At 35.3% G+C, this 21,062-nt stretch overlaps 1 protein-coding gene across 2 annotated transcripts in view; it reads right to left on the bottom strand.

Annotated features, from left to right (window-relative positions):
* The window catches only part of CSNK1G1 (casein kinase 1, gamma 1), a 137,197-nt gene that overhangs the window by 58,156 nt on the left and 57,979 nt on the right, over nt 1-21,062 (bottom strand). For both annotated transcript variants that reach the window (XM_004687687.2, XM_012728718.1), the window contains exons 3-4: nt 16,904-16,944; nt 11,531-11,600 (exon numbers count right to left, since the gene is read on the bottom strand). In XM_004687687.2, the coding sequence (XP_004687744.1) occupies nt 11,531-11,600; nt 16,904-16,944 (111 nt within the window). The remainder of the gene's footprint in view (nt 1-11,530; nt 11,601-16,903; nt 16,945-21,062) is intronic.

The following is a 21,062-nucleotide window of genomic DNA, read 5'->3' as shown; positions in this document are numbered from 1 at the left end:
TGATGGGAAACCCGTAGGGATTACAATTGAGATGGAAAAAAAAATGTACAAAATAATGTAAAAATAAACTGTTATTAAAAAAAGGTTTCTTTTTCTGGACAGTGTAGATGTAGGCTTGGACATACACACACTCACTCTCCCACTTAATCTCTGGTAAATGCAGGCAGTAAATTTGGTTAGTCTTTCTCTCTCAAAAGAAAAGACATCACACCCAAAGGGATTACAACTGAGATTTAAAAAATGCACAAAATGATGTAAAAAAAAAAAAGATATCACTACATCTTACTTTTCCTTGCCTGAAATTTGTTCCAGATACTCTAACAGAGATGCTTTTTCATATACCAATTGCAGATTCTTGCCACTGACTCACCACCTCATACATTTATATTTAGGTTCTGCTCCCAGTGACACTGGTGCTGCTCCTTCTGCAAATTACATTCAAAGGCTCAGATATTTTCAAACATCCTCCTCACCCTTTACCCAGAGAACAGGACTGTAACTTCTGCCTATTATTGTCCTAATGTTAACTTATTTCAAACAGGCCACTCACCCTAAAAGGAATGGATCCTTCAAACGGTAAAAATATGGCACAAGGCCCTCCCTGGTGATGCAATGGGTCAAAGCACAGCACTATGAAATTATCACAGCCACTGCAGCACAAGTTTGATCCCCAGCCAGAGGGTGACCCAAATGGCATAGCAAACATCTCCTAACCTGACTGCTGCTCCCCTCCACAGTGTATTTCAGTGCATCTGCCTGTTCTGCTCCACACTCTGTCTCTGGTGAATCCTCTCACCCCCCCACACCTGTGGCCTGTACCCCAGTTCAGTATGTATAAATAAATCTTTTTTTTATTTTTAAAGAGTATGAAATGATCTACAAATTAAAAAAAAAAAAGTGAGTATGGCACAAGAAGGTTTAAATTTCAACTCATCATTCCAGATACCTTGAAAGTATGAGAAGATCTGTGTCTCTTAAGGTAGGACAAAAACAGTTTTCCCCTAAGATTATTCTTTTCTAACAAGATTATGTCAGTACAATAAAAACAGGCACACTAAGTTGTAAAAGAGATTCTGTCTGTGAGTATTCACTGCACAATGCCAGAACACCACACAGTTGTTATTTTCAGACTCTATTCCCCACTTGGAAAATCTCAAGATGTTAAAATGTCTTAAGCAAAATATTTTGCTTTTTAGTGAACAAATGAAAAGTATGGTCTGTAAGTTCCCCATCTTTTATTTTCTTCATTTCTTAGAGAACCTGATGTCTGTTGAGTCACATGATTCTGTAACTCCCAACTAAGGTTAAGATACCTGGACCAAGACTGGAAAGATGTCAGCTAGTCTCTTATCCAGAGACTTGCAACTGAGACATAGTTAAGCTCTGCTGTTGTTTAAATCAAGAGCTATATGAAAGGACATTTTCCATCAAATATGAAGAGAAACAGAGAAAGCTGGTCATGTTGAGAAAAAATAAAAAAGGTGTACAGAAGTTGAGACAAGGGAATAAAATAAAAAATAAAGACTGGCCCTCCCTGGTGGCGCAGCGGGTTGGAGCGCTGCACTGCGAAGCTAAGCCCAGCCACGGCCGCTTCAGTCCAAGTTCTATCCCCACCCCAGAGGTGATCCACATGGTGTGGCAGACCTCTCCTGTCTCATCAGCTGCTCCCTTCAGCGGTGTACTTCGTCGGTCTGCCTGCCCTGCTCCCCACTCTGTCTGGTGAACCCTCTCACCACCCCTGCACTCTGGCCTGTATCCCATTTCTGTATGCATAAATAAAAATAATATCTTTACAAAAAAGAGAGAGAAAATAACTAAAAATAATAATAATAAAGACTGTCAGAGCTGGCAAGAGCTGGACAGAAAGTCAGACAGAATATTTGTCTTGGTCCTTACAGGTTTACCACGTGTTTTGTTCCCTCCCTAATGAGATCCATGTATTTCCTGTATTGGTTCCATGATATGTTCTTGCAATCTAACAGTAAATCTCCTTTTTGGGTCTGAGCTCAAATGAATAGACTCTGCCACCTATCATCAAAATAGCGTTCACTACGAAATACACATAATGCTCATCTTCCTCTTTAATACTTTTCTTAAACATTCAACTATGTACAAGACTCTTTATTAGATAATTCAGGGAGGGAGGGGGAAAAAAAGGATAAATGAGACACAGACCATGTTCTTTCAGGTTTACAGGTAGAAAATAGGCAAAGATCTAATAGTACTGGGTGGTCAGGATTTTATAAAAATTAGTAAGGTGAGGGGTATGATGGAAAGCCAAAAAAAAAATCCTAATTTATTTTTTTGAATAAATTGATTATTTTAATTTATGCTTGGTCAAAAATGTTTAAGAAAATAAAAAATACCATACAATATTTTGCAGATCTATTTATCTAACTAAATAAAGTCCGCACCGCTGTATATACTATACGCATCCACTACAGTAGTGGTATATATTTACAGAACATGACCATATATACAAATGTACTTCAATTATATATTCTATGGATAATTTAAGGGATTTTTCAAGGCTTTACTTTGACTATGGTGATTTTCACCTGTGTACGAACTTTAGCTCCTAACTTCACATGACACACCTGTACTTAAATGTTGATTTCCTTACAAAAACTTTCACCTTTAAAAAATCCCTGCATTTTGAAATAAGATACATATAAACCAGTAGATGTGTGCTGACCAATAACAGCTAGCTCTTTGCTTGATTATTAGATTATTCCAGCAGTCAATTACCTCTGAGGGGTATCTGAGTAGAGTACATGGTTAACCCTGAGTCACAGAGAAAACTGAAAAACTTGGGCTAAAGTTTTATCATCATTCCAACTCTTGGCTGTCTACTTAGCTACATTTTTTATAATTAGAGGTGGCAAGTTCCTAGCTCTACAGTCCTCTAAATGTAAATTCCAGGATGTCTATTTAAATTAATTAATAAATAGTTTTTCCCTGAATATGCCAGTCAGTGTGTGAGTCTTCCCTCCATAATACCTCTGGCAAAGAGAATTGTGGAAAAATTTACACATGGCACAAATACAGATTTTACTTTTTCACCAAATTCACTATTTCACAAATTTTTCCATGGTTATCTAAACTTAAAATACACAAATGAAACCTGAAAAGTTACTTCTATACTCCTTAAGTACTTCTTCTAATGATAGGATATCTGATACTGAGGTGTGTTATTTGTTTGGAACTGCTCTTGAAACTAGATCACCTCCATTTTAAGTAAGATTCTCATGATTCCAATACTTGTCAGATGTTCTTAATTTTCCAGTAAACTGTGTTTGCCCAGCTTCCTTATAATGTACTTCTAAGGAAGTTTACAACACTAGGAAGATTTTGTCAATCTCACACTTCCTTACAATTTCTTCAGATCTGGACTTTATTTCTCTACTGAAATAGAACTATGTTCCTGTTAGCTTAACAGCTTCCTAGATTCAAAGTTTTTTTCTGGTACAAATCAGCACCTCCTGCATTTTTTGAAGGCATATAAAATTATTCCCTTCCAGCAACTTCAAAATTGCAAACTCTGATTATTAATACTTTGTTTACAGCATAAAATTTTTATTGGGTGAAAATGGTTGGCATAAGATAACTCAAAGTTTCTCAGTTGTAATACATAACATAAATATTCAATGTAAAGGATTAATTTACTCTGAAAAGAAATCATTCAAAACCTAGACTGATCAAGGCAATAAAAGGTTCTGGAGGTAACAAAGGCAACCATCTAAGACATGGAATTTGTGGGTATCATTTGAATCAGGAAATCCTACTTTTTTGCTGGGGGAAAGTTCTGAGTTTTTGTTTCAGTTAAACAATTTTATGACTCTCTTCCATCATTTTACTGTAATTAGATAAGGAATAATGGATAGAAGGTTGCAGACACTTGCTGGGTAAATATACAATATATGCAGACAAAGGTCTGCATAAAAACATGGGACAGATTCATTCCTGGTTCAGGTTTGCCTACTCTGAGATCCTTGGTTAAGTTTCTAAATATTCCTGTGCTCAAAAATGGCAAAATCGAGACCATCATATAAAGTACATACTGGATACTTAACTTATTTTCTATGTCTAGTGAGATTGTACATGAGCTTTGTTACACTGTGAAATTTCAGTAACTATCTTGCTGTCATTTCTCTGCTTGAGGATTAGAATCTCCTTTATAAAAGAGCCAAAGCAGAATAGTCATTAGCACATTAATATAATTGCTGGAATGTCAGGAAATGGCAGCTCAGGCTCAGATAGGTTATACACACACACACACACACACACACATATTTTAAAGATTTTTTATTTATGCAAACAGATCTGGGGTACAGGCCAGAGGTTCAGAGCCAGTGAGAGGATTCACCAGAGACAGAGTGGGCAACAGGCGGATTGACTGAAATAACACCGCTGAGGGGAGCAGTGGGAGAGACAGTAGAGGTCTGTCATGCCACCTGGGTCAAGACCCTGGCTGGCCAGGACTCAATTCATGCTGCACTGGCTGTGGATACTTTCATAGTGCTGTGCTTTAACCCTTTACGCCACCAGAGAGGGCCCTTTAGATCAGTTATATAAAGATATTTATTCCTAGAACCACTGAAAATTGTTCTCAGGCACGTTCTGTATATAACCAGAGCAAGATGAAGTCCTCTACTCTACTGCCCTTAGGATTTTTCAGTACAATTAAGAAGGTTCTAGAAGCAAAGGGATCATTGTAATGTATTTGTGTTATAATTATATCTTTCAAATGCCCAGTGAGGTGGTGCGAATTTACCATTACCTACTTCAGTACTTTTACTAAAAATGTCTGTTACTGTTCAAAGCTATTGTTCGTAAGAAAGTTGGCTATAAAAAAGGAATAAAAGGCAACTTTATAGCTACTCTAGGCTAAAGCAGACATCTTCACATTTTATTTACTTGCATTCTCATTTCTGTATCTAGAGTCCATTTTTTTTTTTTTTTTGCAATTTCCCTATTATTTCCCTCCATTTCTCAATTTATTTCTGCCCTTGCTGACTCATACTTCTCCCCTCTATCTATTCTCCTGCCACTTTGGCTGCATGCTTAGTTCTGGTTTATTCATTTTATACATAATTGCCAAGCATCTACAGGCCCTTATCACGTGACCAACCACAGATCTCTATATACATACTATACTCTTCTATGTGTAGGGCTCCCCTCTGTTTAGGCAACTGATCTGCCTCAAACCTGTCACATACCTATCATTCTACATGATAGGATACAAATAAAAGTGGGAATATAGTGGCTAAGAAATTCGTGGGTTGGGAAATGTAAAAATTCACATGTATATATTTTCCTAAGTAAATGGCCATGAGAACACAGTGAAATCTAGAGTCTCATTACAGGAAAGATACCTTTAGGACTTATCATGGGGTAACTATAATACAATTAACCCGACACTGATGGTTGAAGAAAATACGAAAGATGTTTACAACACAGGGTGCTTTCATGTGCTGATTGCAAGGCTTCTAACCTTTAATTACCAAGATTAAATACTGCTATTCTTTCTTGTAAAGTTGGCCCATTGTGCCAAACAAATATAGACGCTACCAGGAGGGCAAGCAAATTCCAGGGAATCCAGAGTCAATCCTTAAGTCCCTGACTTCTTAATCTTGTGTACTCAGAACAATCTAAAGAAACATCCGAAAAGAAAAGCACAACTGTGCTCAATGCCAAAGCCCTTTGTGTCTTCAAAAAATGAAACACAGTGCTATAGCAAAGAATGAATCGAAAAATAAGTCAAAACTGAAAAATGTAACTTTTACTTTTCAACAGTAAGGAAAAGAACATAATTTTTCATAGTCATTACATACAGTTGCAGAGTTTCGCGTTAAGAACTATTGTTTTTCTCTGTAATGAGTTTGGAGGTTTTCCAGCAATCACAGGCTCAATGATTTGAACCACAATTTGCAAATAAAAATTTATCCCCTAGCTGTGGCCATCTAATTATGTAAAAACACTAGTATGATTCACTGTACATTTTTCCAGCATAATATCTGTATTATAATTACTGTCTAAAAATATGTTTATGTCTTCTGAAATTGAGAAAGATGCCAAATACAAATAACACAGGATGTATGCTATACCATGACATGTATAGTCTTTAAGAGTTCTTAAAGTTCAACTAGGTTTTAAAAAGTAGTGTCTTATTTCTTCCTGGTATACAAATCTCCCTTCAGAATATGTGACTGCTTAACTTTTGCCCTCCCCACAAAAGATAAGGAATCAACTGCATAAGACATCTCATTCTAGTTCACAATTTGATTTTCTTCCTCCTACAAGAAGGGGTTTGGAAAGAAAAGAAATATTTCAAGACTCTATTATGATTTCTTGATCTTTTGTCTGATATGCTAACTGATGGCTCAGGATAAATGGGATCAGGAACAGGTTCCTTGAACATTTTCTCTAAAATGAAGCTATGGTAATTTAAGGACTAAAATTATTAATAGTAATAATAGCAACAACAATAATATATAATCAGGATAAAAACGTAAGATTATTAAAGAATTAAAGTAAAAACAAAAATGCCATTGTTTCCTGTTGCTATCAATATTTTTCTAAAAGGTAATCATTATTAAATTTTTGTATATTCACTCTAATATATTCTATGCTCATAGGACATGTATTATGCATTTTTTTCCTTGTTGTAATAGGACAATGCTATAGTATTTTGTAAACCCTTTCACTTAAAAGTTTATGAAGCAACAAAAGGTCAGGAAAAAGACAAAACCTGCAAGCTGCCTGTAGATCTGAAGCATACAGCAGAGGAGTCAGAGGGAGAAGGGTAAAAATGGGGGAGGGAAGAGCACAAGTGACAGTGGAGATTGATCATGGGTGCTATGGTAGTGGGAAAACTATGAGGACTACACCTGACCGGGGGAACCAAATACTGTCCAAAAATTAACAATAATAGAAGAAAATAAATTTAGAAAATATATACATGTTATTAGGGCATCATTCCATTTTAGTACACACGGCTATCTTCTTTTAATAGTTAATACTATGGCTTAAATACATCATCATTTATCTAATTCCACATTAATGAATATTTATATTACTTTTACACTATTCTAATTGTTATACAAAGTCAAAATGTATCTTCCTCTAATATTTTCTCTTCCTGCAATTTATTTCAATAACTTATTTTGAAATTATTTGGAATAAACCTAAATTATCACTTAATGGTGCTTGAAGCCTATAAAAATGGCCATCATACCATATGGGGAGTAAATGGAAGAAAATATGACAGAAAAATTTTGAGTTATAATACTCAAGTTAACAGAGACCATTAGGGGAAAAGAATGTCTTCAAATAAAATAATATAAATGTTTGAGAACACAAAATGGGTGCCTAACTTGTGGTCTATGAAGGTAATGGGAAATCATACAAGTATTAGAAACATGATTCCACATGATCATGACAAATGTCATAATGATAAATGAAAGACATGCAGTTATATGTGAACTGAGATTATGATATATATCTGCATATGGAAATAAATATATATATATAGTCAAGTGAAATGCAGTGGACTTAGGGTGATGAGTGGCTCTTCATTTTTTTCAAAATGATAGATATTTGCTATGTTGATAGATATGCCAGGATCAAGGTCCTGATCCTCAGTTTCAACACTTTCAAGGCCACTTTTATTTTGTTTCATAATTATCTCAGAGATATTAACCTTCATGATAAATAATCAGGTCTTAAAATTCTTGATAGGAAAGCTATATTTAGCAAATGGAAGTTTGACTGCCTCTTATAGGAGAGAGTGGAAGGGGAAGGAAAGAGATAAAGAGCAAAAAGGAAAAGAAAGTTCCAACTTGACCTAGGTTGATAATCATTCAGTGCTGCCATTTCTGTCCTATCTTCACAAGTAGAGGACTATACGAATTTCTAAATTCAAAATCCGAAACAATGATTAAGATAAGGGATACTTAAGGAAGAAATGGTCACACCTGCAAGCCAACAAAAAAAGTCCTATTTTAGGAATTTAAAGTCTCAAGTTCTGGTAACAGTCATTACAGCAACAATACTCTCCTTCAGATTCATAATCCTTTCTTCCAAAGAAATTCTGTTCATTAATTTTATAATTAAATCCTTGAACAAACTTATGTCAGAATAAGCTTTATTTTTAAAGTACCCTTGTCATGATATCCAAATATTTTGCATATCACTGGTGTTGATGAAGAGTGACAAAGCAATAGTGAGTAAAAATACTGATTGTATTATTTTGGTGACTGTATGCCACTGGCATGAAGGCTGTTTATTTACAATGCCACAACATCACCTTGGTTCTGAAGACAGTAGCATATGTGCTCTGGTTGCTCAAACATGAACTACTAATGAGTCACATTTATAGCTGGGAACTCACTGTGGAAAAACAGGGAGCAAAATGTTCATGCTTGCAAGTTAAGAACACGATCTAGTGTTCACACTCACATTTATAATGAGACATGGTGAAATCTTGTCTACTTTCTTGCCAACTAAACTACTTTGAAAATAAGTTCTCTTTTCTGGCCACCCACAATTAATAGTTTTATTAATTTTTACTTGCACAAATTTATAAAAAGGCATGTTTATCAAATCTTCCTAACTTCTGTTACCAAAATACTCTCCAAGTGCCTACTACACACTGACTATGTCAGACCTAGAGATACACTTGAGATAAGGGTAAAGAAAGTCTTGTTTTCAAGAATATGTTACAGTTTTATGAGGGCTATATCTATGGGTTAAAGTATAGTCCATACATACTCAATGACAGAATCAGTATTGAGGAAGTATCTCAATATTTAGTAGTAATGGCATAAGATGACATTTAAGAGATTTAGATGCTCAAAAATCAATTATATAACTACAAAATAGAGAAAACCTTGGTTGATGGCAGCTTATATATAACAAAGATGTTTGGTGTCTATTCAAGTAAAACTCTATACAAGCATAATCAGCTAACTCTATTAAATGGCTGTTAAAACAGCCAATGTAGATTACTAGAAATACTATGTCCAGACCAAGGAAGAAACTAACCCCACTGTCTCAACATGCAGTTGCTGGTGTTGGTTTATGAGATTCATTTAAAAGGAACATCACAAAACTAGGAAGTATGTGCATACACACACAATGATGCTTGCTGCTGGGGCAATCACAATGAAGTATCTATAAATCATGTTATGCAAAAAGACTGATGGAATTGAAGATGTATAGCTCAAAAGATAATTTGGACACTGAGTATGGAGAGAACAACATATTAACAGTTGTGATGAATGCTTCTGAACTGCATGAAAATACAAAAGGGCAAAATTTTAAACCAATAGGAAGAACTTCCAAGTACTTTGGGCTTTCTAAGCCTGAATTACCTTCAAGAGTAGTAAACTAAATGATTAGTAGTCAGGCATAAATGGTTGGCCATCTGTTAAAAAAAAAAACTTGAGATACAATTTTTACATGGGGTAAAAATTTGTAACAGATGTCCAAAGTTCCTCCTATCTTGGAAAAGCTTATGGTTATCTTGTTAGTTGTAGGAAAGAGCAGTAAGAGACACCTATGAATCAAGAGCTACTTTTAGAGAAGGAGACAATCACCAAAAGCAAGAAAGAGGTCAGGAATTACTACTGAACTTTTGGTAAGACACAGAAGATTCTGAGTTTTAGATGACTGTAAGAAGAGGTACAGGGTCCGCCTAACTCTGACTAAGACCCTGTAGCTGGCCTGACTACTACAACAGATCCCTCCTATTCCCAGTGACTGTAATGGGCACTCTAGCCCATTTTTCCCTTGATGGCTTAAGAGAGAGGCAACTGCTTTTGTACCCTTACTTGCCACATTCTCCTTATTTAATCCTTGTTTACAGTGTATGGAGAATCTTCAAAGATGTCCTATATTGGGGGAGAATACAAACCCAGCAGCACAGTTTTTATTCCTAAATAGGTTCATGAGATTAAACAGTGAAGATGGGCCAGTGGATCTGATGCATTTATGTAGAAGGGTTTACAGAGGAAATCTTGTAAACTGGCCTGGTTTTCCCTAGGCCCACTCAACTTCTAAGCTGGGCTAACTGTAGATGTTTTTACTTGTACTACAGATTTGTGAGACATGTATAAACATGTTTATCCTAAGTCTGCTGTGATCATTATCAATTTGAAATTTATGAAACCAAGAACAACATAATAGCCAACTTTAAAGTTTAGTTGTGGAAACACAAGTCTCAAGTTCAATATATGTCCTATGAACTCATATTTGCCAATTTTAAATCTTACACCAGTGAATGCATATTTATTGACACAATCATTGAAGACATAATAATGAGAGGATACTGTGAGCAAAAACTCATGTTAGTGCAATGAAAGACAAATGCCCATCCTGGACTCCCTGTTATGATTATAGTTGATTACTGTCATGGTCTGGGCACAAAGAGGCTTGAATAACACCCAGTGGTTCCTAAATAATTCTGTATACTCTAGAAAGTGAAATTCAATAGTACCTTCAATAGTGATACTTGAAATACAAACTAACTTTCAGATATTCATGTAAAACACCTTCACAATGGAGAAACCATAAGGTGGAGAAATGTCTACTAATGTCAATTAATGAAAAAAGTAATGCAAGAGTTCATTTTTTGAGCGGTATCCTATAGGTACAGTCTCTTTAGAACTTGTAACATCTGTTTAGTCAAGGTATTTTTTTGGAAGTCTAAATTTTAAGAAATTAGAACTTTTAAGTAAAAAAATAAACATTTAATAAACTTAATTGTAAAGAATATTCAAACATCGTAGCTTATTATGATCATTTGAATAGGACTTGCAAACTGATGAGAGAAATGTACAAAATTATAATAGTAGGATATTTTGAAATGTTTGTTTTTGTATATCTTTAAAACAGACTATATAGTTTCAATTTGGTAAAATAAAGCCTGCAAATCCTTTTCCTTTCTTTTGATACAGACAAAAAATAAAATAAAAATGAGTATGAATAAATTACAAAAAAAGCAAAAGCCCAAATCTTATGTATTCAGATGTGTGAAATAATTCAAAGGCTAGTCAGGGAGTAAGGTCATGACATCACAGGCCCTCCCCCCAATTAAGAAAACTGCCTACTCAAGCAGATCATAGTGTCTAGAAAAAGACAAAACTTGCAAGCTGAACATAGATGTGAGACATCCAGCAGGAGAAAGAAAGGGAAAGGGGCCAAAACAGGGGAGGGGTGAGCATAAGGGGCTATGATGATGGGTCAGGGTGCTATGCTGGTGGGAGAACCTGAGGGGAAAAATCAAATATTTTACAAAAATGAGCAGCAATATAAGAAAATAATAAATTTAAATATAAAAATTTTAAAAACTCCTCCTCCAGAAGTGAGAGAACAATTGGATTTTTAAGTTGACTATGGTTTATTTACCTAGCAACAAGCAGGAGAGAAATATGGTCTGGTAAAGAGTAAAGTAGACAAGAAAATCTGCACATTTTAGGGCTTCTAGAAGCTATATTTTAAGTAAATGGAGAAAACAGACTTGACTTACCTGCACTGCCGAGCTGTTTATAAAACCTGTACTCTAAATGAAGCTGTGGCGCACGTGATTTTATTGGTTCCTGAAACCCAAGAAGAGAAATTGTGATCAGATTTAGACAAATAGTATTTTCCATTCCCAGGTTTCAGAGTAAACCAGGACTAAGATTGCTTAATGTTTTAGAGATGATATTCAAAGGTGATAGTATTTTCTTACCACAATTTCTCTTACAAAGCACAGCTAAAAGAAGATGACAAGGATATTTAAATAAAAATAATTTGCATGAGCCATAATTCAACGTTAGTTCCCTTACCAAGCAGTCTCCTAGGAATCCAGTTGCAAAATCTTTGTTTTTCACTAAATTCTAGCATGTATTTCCTACCTGTTTTAATATTAATTTATGTAGTAAATAGCTTTATTAATTTTAGAAAAATGTTATTTTCTCAAAAAATATGGAAATTATAAAGTGAAAATAATTTGACCATCTATCAATTTAAAAGAGGCATTATTAAATTAACATTATGGTGAATGTTCTTCCAAGTATTCATTTACACATATGTATTTATATGCAATACAAATTTAAAATGTATTTTAAATAAATAAGATCATACTCTATTTGCTGTTCTGTTTTTAATAATGAAATTGTTCCATGAAAAGTACAGGTATATGTTATTTTCAGTGACTGTAAAATTTCCATGTATGTATGGATGGATGGATGTACACACACACACCATGATTTTTGTACATCTGAACTGTTTTCAGTTTGCACAATTATGAATAATGCTTTTCAGAATATTTTGTGTATTTATTCTTACACAAGAGAATTAAGATAGTAAATACAATTAAAACATAACTTTTTTTCTATATGGTATTCAGGTTTCCAAGAACTGTTTTCTAAAGATCCCAAAGGACCAAAGGGGCAAACTATCACATTTTGCTCTATGTCAAACTCTGAGAATTGGCCAGTTAATTATTTTGAACTGACAATATACCTGGCAACTAACAGACAAGAAAATCAAACATATCCCTGAAAGATATATTTGCACAGTCATCATCACAGTTATTCTCAAAAACAGAATAGCCATGACTGAGAACAAACACCACATAATTCTATTTATAAGAGGTACCTGGAGTAGTCAAATTCAGAAAGAAAGCTGCCAGCACACATCAGGTAATGGGAAAAGGAGAGTTTGTGCTTCATTGGCACAGAATATCAGTTGGGAAAGATGAAAAAGTTCTGGAGATGGGTGATGGTTGTGTAATAATGTGAATGTACTTAATGCTAGTTACTTAAGTAGACTTAAAAATGGTAAATCCCAGATACCAACTCATTATCAGATATACGAATTTCAAATATTCTCTCCGGTTTCGTGGGTTGCCTTTTCACTGCTCTGAAGCACAGTTTAAAATTTTGATTAACTCTGACTTACCTACCTTTTCTTTTGTTCCATTTTTAGTTATAACCCCCCAAAATGCTAAATCCAAAATTTTTTCCCAAAGCTTTCTTTTGTTCTGAGATATTTATAGTTTTAGCTCTTATGTTTATGTCTCTGACCCACTCTGAATATCTTTGCCATATATATTTATGGAAGTGTGTGTGTGTGTGTGTGTGTGTGTGTGTGTGTGTGTGTGTGGCTCTACTTTGTTGTAGGTGGAGATATATAGTTTTTCCAACACCATTTATTTTTTAAAAATTGTCCTTTCCCCAATAAATGGTTATATGTACTATATTTTCAAAAGATTATATATTTTATTTTTAAAGATTTGTTTATTTATGCATACAAGAACTGGGGTATAATCCCAGGGAAATGAGAGGATTCACCAGAGACAAACTGAGTGAGGAGCAGAACAGGCAGAGGAGTAGTGGCCGAGACAGGAGAGGTCTGCAGCACCATGTAGGTCAGCTCTCTGGCTGGGGATTGAACTGAAATGGTCGCTGATAGCTTCATAGTGCTGAGACTGAACCCCTTGCACTACCAGGGAGGGCCAGATTCTCAATCTGAATTTCAGTCAAAGAACCTATGTTAGAAGTATACCACTCACCCTAACACAATACTATTATTTATTTGTATTTGTGTAGAACTGGGGTATAGGCCAGAGGTGCAGGAAGTGAGAGGATTCACCAGGGGCAAAGTGGGGAGCAGAACAGGAGGATTTACTGAAACACTCCTGCTAACAGGAGCAGCAGGAGAGACAGGAGAGGTCTGTTGTACCATTTGTGGATTAGAACTCACACTTTGGCTATGATAGCGCTGAGACTTAACCCCTACGCCACCAGTGAGGCCCCTACTTGTCCTATGTTTAAGACAATCTCCAAGGAAGGAGATTCCACAACTTCCCTTAATAATTTAACAAGTCTCGTTATTTAGAAGATCTTAATATCCTATTTAAATTCCTACTACTGAAACTTAGGCCTTTTTCTCTTATGTATGCAATATTCAATTATTTCTTAGTATAGGAAATTAGTTTCAATTCCTTTAAACTTTCCAATCAGTCCTATGTATTAGGCTCTTTGAATTCACCTTTGTAGGCTCTTCCTGAACTCACTGGAAGTTTTTTACATTTTTCTTAAGATACAGAATTAATCCATAAGTCAAAGAATTCAGAACTTTCCTTGAATTTATCTAGCTAATATTTCTGCTTCTAGGAATGTATGATATAAATCTGAGATTTTGGTAGACCGGACTATTTCAGCTTCCTAAGGAACTATTTGAAAAAAGGCACAAACCCTTCTTTGATTGTAGAATCAGCAGAGTTGAATTTAAATCTTGTCAAGATTGTACTCAATGGTAAATAAAATTATACTTATACATATCAACCCAGATAAAACAAATCACTCTTGAAATCTCCATCTTTTCAGACTGTATCATTATCAAAGTAGTCAACTATAAAATTTACCTTTAGCAAATTCATCAGTGATTCACAAGATACCAAGAAAGAACAGTGAAGAAAATTAGGATGGAAGCAAGTTGCCCTGAACACTAGAAAGACAAATGTTCTTTCTAGAAAGTATCTTTGGATTCTCACAAACCACATACTGGAAATCTTAAAAAGAAATATTCAACTTGGCCTTGAGTAATTAACTGTGAGATTTTTAAAAAGCAAAACCTCAAAAAAAAAATACTACTTTTAAAAATCAGCTATCTATACAAATAAAGGACATTGGGAAACATAAAAAAAAAAAAAAAAAAGCAAAACCTCTTCAGAGTTAAAGGGATAAATGTAGATCTACATATCACATATATTTGGACAAGAGGGACTTCTTATCACAAACCAAAAAATTTATATCTTTAATCAACCCTTTTAGCACACAGTTGTAGCCTGCTCAGCCAAATGAGTGCTTCAAGGCATTCCTCTGGAAGCACTATAATAGAGAACATTGCAAACATTCAGTCTATAGCTATGGAGCCATCAAGATTAGCAAGATGGAGTGTTTTGTTTTTTAATAGGTAGAAAACTTCTGTTCAAAAGACTTCTAGAAACTCAGTGATGGGTGAAAAAGGGGTTTTCCTCAATACTGTTTTGCTTACACTGTATATATTTTTTAAAAGGTTCTTTGAAATCCAGAAACAAGGGCCTACAATGAAGAACCAAAGTAGAACCCAAATGGTTGAAGCAGGGCTTCCTTGTACTTCTGTGCCAAATGATGATTACATTTTCATAGAGGGCTGGTTATTTGCCAGATCACAGTTATTCTGCAACACTCCTGCATGACTGAAATCCTAAACTAACAGTAGACAGCGACCTTGTATGAATCCAAAGGAAGGGGCTCAATTATTGCTCACAGATCTCCCACAGAGAATATAGCCACAGCAAGAAAGAAGGTTCAAAACAAGATAGCTATCTCTAAAATACCTTTACGTAAGATTATTTGAAAGAGAAATGAGGTATTGAGATATACCATCTAAATGACAAGAAGTACACTTTTAGCTTTAACTACTGGAGCATTATTTATTTAACTACTGTAATTATTGTACAAAGTAAAAATATAATAAAATCTAAGTGAAATGCAATGATTAGTCATGATAACAATATGCTCAATATCTATTATTGGTTGACCAGTATGACCATCAAAGGAGAAATCTAGATAAAAAGAAAACCCCTTAATAGAAAGCCTCAGAAGTTTTGCTAAATAAAGAGATAATAAAAAGTTTTGAGGTAATACTTTATAAAGATTTTTAGAGGCTACTTCTTCAAACGCCAAATAACCTAAGATTATTCTAATTTACCAAAGTAATAAAACAGAAAAACTAAAAAGGCAAATGATTTAGAGAACACTTTCACAGAAAAAGCAAATTCCTGAAAATAAAAAAAAATATGGTTAATCTTTTTAGTATTTAACCTTAGAAAATATTTGGCTTGCACTGTTGTATGCATTACTTTTTCCTGCTCCCATTTCTTCAACATGAGTTTGGAGGCAGTCAATAAACAAAACACATGGCTCCCTAGTAGCTATCTACTCCCTAACAGCCTTCTTCTTCTCTGTCTACCTCACTGTAGAGAATCAATCTGGTAACTGAGTTCTTTAGCACTAAATCTCCTAGAAAATAAAAAGGTGAACAAGAGGAAAAAAAACTAAACAGAGACAGGTGTGGATGTTAAGTGTAATTCATTAGAAAAGAACAGCATTCAAATATTACAAGACACTTCTTCAACCAACTAATAAAGTCCCAAAATACCTACAAATCTTAAGAAATTTATGATGATTATGAAAAGGCAAACTACTCATATGAGATACTTCATATGACTAGAAATGGTTTTGTATCAACCTTAAATATAAGCTAAAGATTTATTAATCTCCAAAAACAATGTAATTGTTAATTCTCTTTTCTTGATGGGAAGCTAATTTCAATGACTAGCTTCATTATTCTTAATACTGACAAAACCAGTAGAACTCTTTGCTTCAAATTTGACCACATGAAGTATTTTTCACTCTTCACAACTTTTTAAGGCAATGATTAGATGATCACATTTGATTCTCTACTAAGTATATAAGTAAATACTTCAATTTTAAAAACAGATCAGCCATGTCTGAGAAGAAACTTACAAATAATTGTATCAAAATGGCACTGAGAAAGATACAAAGTTCACAGAAAAGTCTCCCAGCAAATTTTTCTTCCAGTTATTTTTTATTAAGTATTTCTTGATTTATCATTGATAACACACACGCTTAGCATTCTTAGGTAAGTACATAGCATTATAAAACATGTAGTAATTCATCATTGCAACACTACAGATGAAGGAAAATTACTATGTTGGATCATTTGCAAGGGAAAAAAATATCAGTATTTTTATGAATGCTTATAATTAAATCCTGGGAAAAAAAAGATATATAAGAGGTGAGAACACCAAAATATAATTACCACAAATATAGAGTCTACTCACCAGTTTGATAGCTACATATTCATTGGTGTAGAGATTTTTACCTAGGGAAAAGCAGATATATATGTTTTAGTGACTTTTATTCTGGAGAAGGCAAAGCAAAATCTTAGCTTACAGGGTTATGAGAAAGGTCACATTCCCAATGCTATTCATATATATGAAACATGATTTATAAGTGATAAGCTAAACAGAAGTAACAAGACCCAGAAGAAGAACAAAAACAGCTCAAGAACTTGGATATTTAAATAGAGATAATTTCCGTTAAAAAACAAATAAAGGGGCCTCCCTGGTGACACAAGGGATTATGTCTCAGCACACTGGAACTATGGGCAGTCACTGCAATAGAAGTTCTAGCCAGCCCAGGGAGCTGACCCACATGGCAAATTAGACCTCTCCTGTCTCGCCTGCTGCTCCCCTCAGCAGTATTTCAGTAGATCTATCTGTTCTGCTCCCTACTCTGTCTCTGGTGAATCCTCTCACTCCCTACATCTCTGGCCCACACTCCAGTTTTAGTATGCACAAATAAATAAATCTTTTTAAAAAATAACCAAATTCCCCTCTAACATACATATTTTCTCACACACACATTTTGCTTTTATTATTTCCCAACTATTAAGCCATGAGACAATTCTAGAATAACAAATGCCAGAATTTCAAAGATATATTTTTTAAACTCTCGGCAAAAAAAAACTCACAAATATATTCTGTTTTCTCACTCATTCACAAGTGCAGATTTGTATTTTTTTTTTTTTAAGATTTATTTATTCATTTGTACAGAACTGGGTTACAGGCCAGAGATGCGGAGGGTGAGAGAATTCACCAGAGACAGAGTGGGGAGCAGAACAGGCAGATCGATGAAGGACACTGCTGAGGGGAGCAGCGGGCGGGTCAGGAGAGGTCTGCCACGCCATGTGGTCGCCTCCAGGGGCAGGCGGGAATCAAACTTATGCAGAAGTGGCTTTAGCTTCTTAGTGCAGTGCTTTAACCCGCTGCGCCACTAGGGAGGGTCAGCAGATTTGTATTTTTGCCACAGTATTTAATGTAGACTTTAGTTGGCATAGGACATTGTGAAATAAAACCAATTACTGTCCAACTGTTCTTTTGAAAAACTCACTTAGGGGCCTCTCTGGTGGTGTTAAGTTGCACACAGCACTACGAAGCTATCCACAGTCACTGAAGCATGAATTTAATCCCCAGCCAGGGACGGGACCCACATGGAACAACAGACTTCTCTTGTCTTGACCATTGCGCCCCTCAGCAGCGTATTTTGGCCAATCTGGCTGTTCTGCTCCCCAACCTGTCTCTGGTGAATCCTCTCACCCCCGCACCTCTGGCCTGTATCCCAGTTCTTGTATGCATAAATAAATCTTGAAGAAAAAAAAAATACACTTAGTGTTTGCAAGTAGATGGTTTTCAAAGCTATTTTGACTCACTATATGAAAAGTTGGAGGAAACAGCTCTCCACCTGGATAACAGTTAAGCATCTTAAAGTTGTTCCTGAAATAGTAACAGATTTTCTGCTCAACTTTTTGTGCAAATGGAATCAATATTCCTAGGCATCTACTGTAAAAACTTGAAGTGAGGCTGTGGATGAAAACAACTATGACTTAGTGTGTTTATATTACATGCTGAGTACTTAAGGTACTCCCTCCATAGTACTCCCCTCCACGGTACTCCCCTCCAGTTAATCTTAAAGGCTAATTTTAATTTCCTCTTAAGTGTTTAGTATATGAAACATAATTTAGCCACTATACTGGCCTTCATATTGCCATGTATTTGTTCAACCATAATCCACTAGACTATAATTATCTTCATGGGCAATTTTTATCTAACTTCCCTATAGTACTTAAAATTAAGTTGTGCAATTTCAGACATCTACAATAATTGAAAGTTATTAACATCTGATACTTTTAAGATAAGTATTGCATATGTGAACATTCATGGGAAAAGGTAAATTAAGATATTAAAATTATTGCTTCTTAGTATTTTCTGATTTTTATAAGATGTACAGTAAGTTTTCACTTATCAATAGGTCCTTGGAATCTGCGACTTTAAGTTTTACAAAAGCAGGTGATTAAATGATATCATTATTTTCAATTTTTACCAGGATTGTTTTTCTCATCAACATTATAATAAAATTAGCTTATTCAAAGACCTGTTGGAAAGATTTATTTTGGAGAAAAACTGCTTGCAATATAAGCTGTTATTTTTAGCAAGGTCTAGACAACAGATGGCCCTTTGCAAACTATATCACTATATTTTAATACTGCCATCAGGCTGACAATTTATGTGTCAAAGATCACACTAATTTATGAATAACTTTTATCTGCAAATAACATAAAGAGAATGCCCAGGTTACAAGAAAAACAGCTGTGAGGCCGTAATAATGAACAACTTTTTTAAAGAAGCATAAGCAAAACTAGGCTTATTTTTGTATGTGTGTATTTTGTGTAAATTACATGTGTGTGTGTGTGTATATATATATATATTTAAGATTTGTTTATTTAGGCCTCTAAGAGCTAGGGTACAGACCAGAGGTGTGGGGAGTAAGAAGATACACCAGAGACAAAGAGTGGGGAACAGAACAGGCAGATTACAAAAATACACTGTTAAGGGGAGCTGCAGGCAAAACAGGAGAGGTCTGTTTTGCCATGTGGGTGAGCTCCCTGGCTTGGGATCGAACTTGTGCTGCAGTGATTGTGGGCAGCATCATAGCACTGTGCCACCTCTGGTGCCACCAATGAGGCCCCCTTTTTCCCCTATATATATTAATTACACTAAGCTTCTAAAATGAATTTATGTATTTGAATAATATCCCCACCAAAAGTTTTTTTTTTTTTTAATTTGATAAAATTGGAAAAAGGATACTGATAAAAGGGAGAGGAATAGATGAAGTGCTAGCAGCCAGCTCCAAGGCAGATTAAAACTCCCATTTGGTCACAGACTTTTTTCACACCATGTAGGATATTAGTAAAGATTTTTCAGGAGAACTCTTCCTGGCTCTGTATAAGCGCTTTACTGTAACTTAAAACCAATTCTTGCATCAAGCTGACCATAAGGAGGAAATAGTCAAGTTTAAAAGCATAAATGTGTCTTAAATTGGACACCCTCCTCCAAGTTTCAGAAACAGTAATTACTGGGGATGGGTGAGTGTGAGCACCAAAATTCACCCTTTACTCATTCAAAGTACAATATGCCTTCATTGTCAAAGAATTAACATTCACAGTACATGTAGTAAACACATTTCTAGTGAAGTGAGATGGTGGTTTAAGTGTAAGCAGAATTATAATAAATCTGTATTCTGATCTGTGCTCAAGAAAAGGCAATTGCAGGAATCTCTGGAAGCAAATACTTTATTTCTAGACCCAGAGCTTTAAAAAAGAAGGTGGCTCACCCCAGTGAGAATAGCACATTTTCAAACAACTAGCAACAACAAATGTTGGTGAGGTTATGGAGAAAAAGGAACTCTCCTGCACTGCTGGTGGGAATGCAAACTAGTACAACCACAATGGAAAACTGTTTGGAGGTTCCTCAAACTGCTAAACATGGAGCTTCCCTACGACCCAGCAATCCCACTCCTAGGTATCTACCCAAAAGACACAAAAAAACACTGATTGAAAAAGATACCTGCATCTCCATGTTTACTGCTGCTTTATTTACAATTGGAAAAACATGGAAGCAGCCCAAATGCCCAAAAGCAGATGACTGCATTTAAAAGATGTGGTACATATATACAATGGAATATTATTCGCAACCAAAAAAGAGAAACACATGTCTTTTGCAGCCACTTGGATGGAGCTGGAAAAGATCATGCTTAGTGAGATAAGCCAGAAAGAGAAAGAAAAATACCGGATGGTTTCACTCATAGCAGGAGTATAATGGACCAGGCGAGAAAATAACAAGAATAACGAACAGCCATATACCAGAGACATTTTATGGGGGTGGAGTGGGGAATGGAATCATAACGGTGGGGGGAGGGAAGTGCACTGAACTATGGTGATGGCACATGGGTGACTTTGTGATGGGAAACCCATGGGGATTACAATTGAGATGGAAAAAAAAATGTACAAAATAATATAAAAATAAACTGTAATAGGCCCTCCCTGGTGGCGCAGCGGGTTAAAGCAATGCACTAAGAAGCTAAAGCCACTGCAGCATGAGT

The sequence above is a fragment of the Condylura cristata genome, unplaced genomic scaffold, assembly GCF_000260355.1.
Source record: "Condylura cristata isolate star-nosed mole 26May11 unplaced genomic scaffold, ConCri1.0 scaffold00023, whole genome shotgun sequence".
NCBI lineage: Eukaryota > Metazoa > Chordata > Mammalia > Eulipotyphla > Talpidae > Condylura > Condylura cristata.
This window is presented reverse-complemented; position numbering and strand designations above follow the sequence as displayed.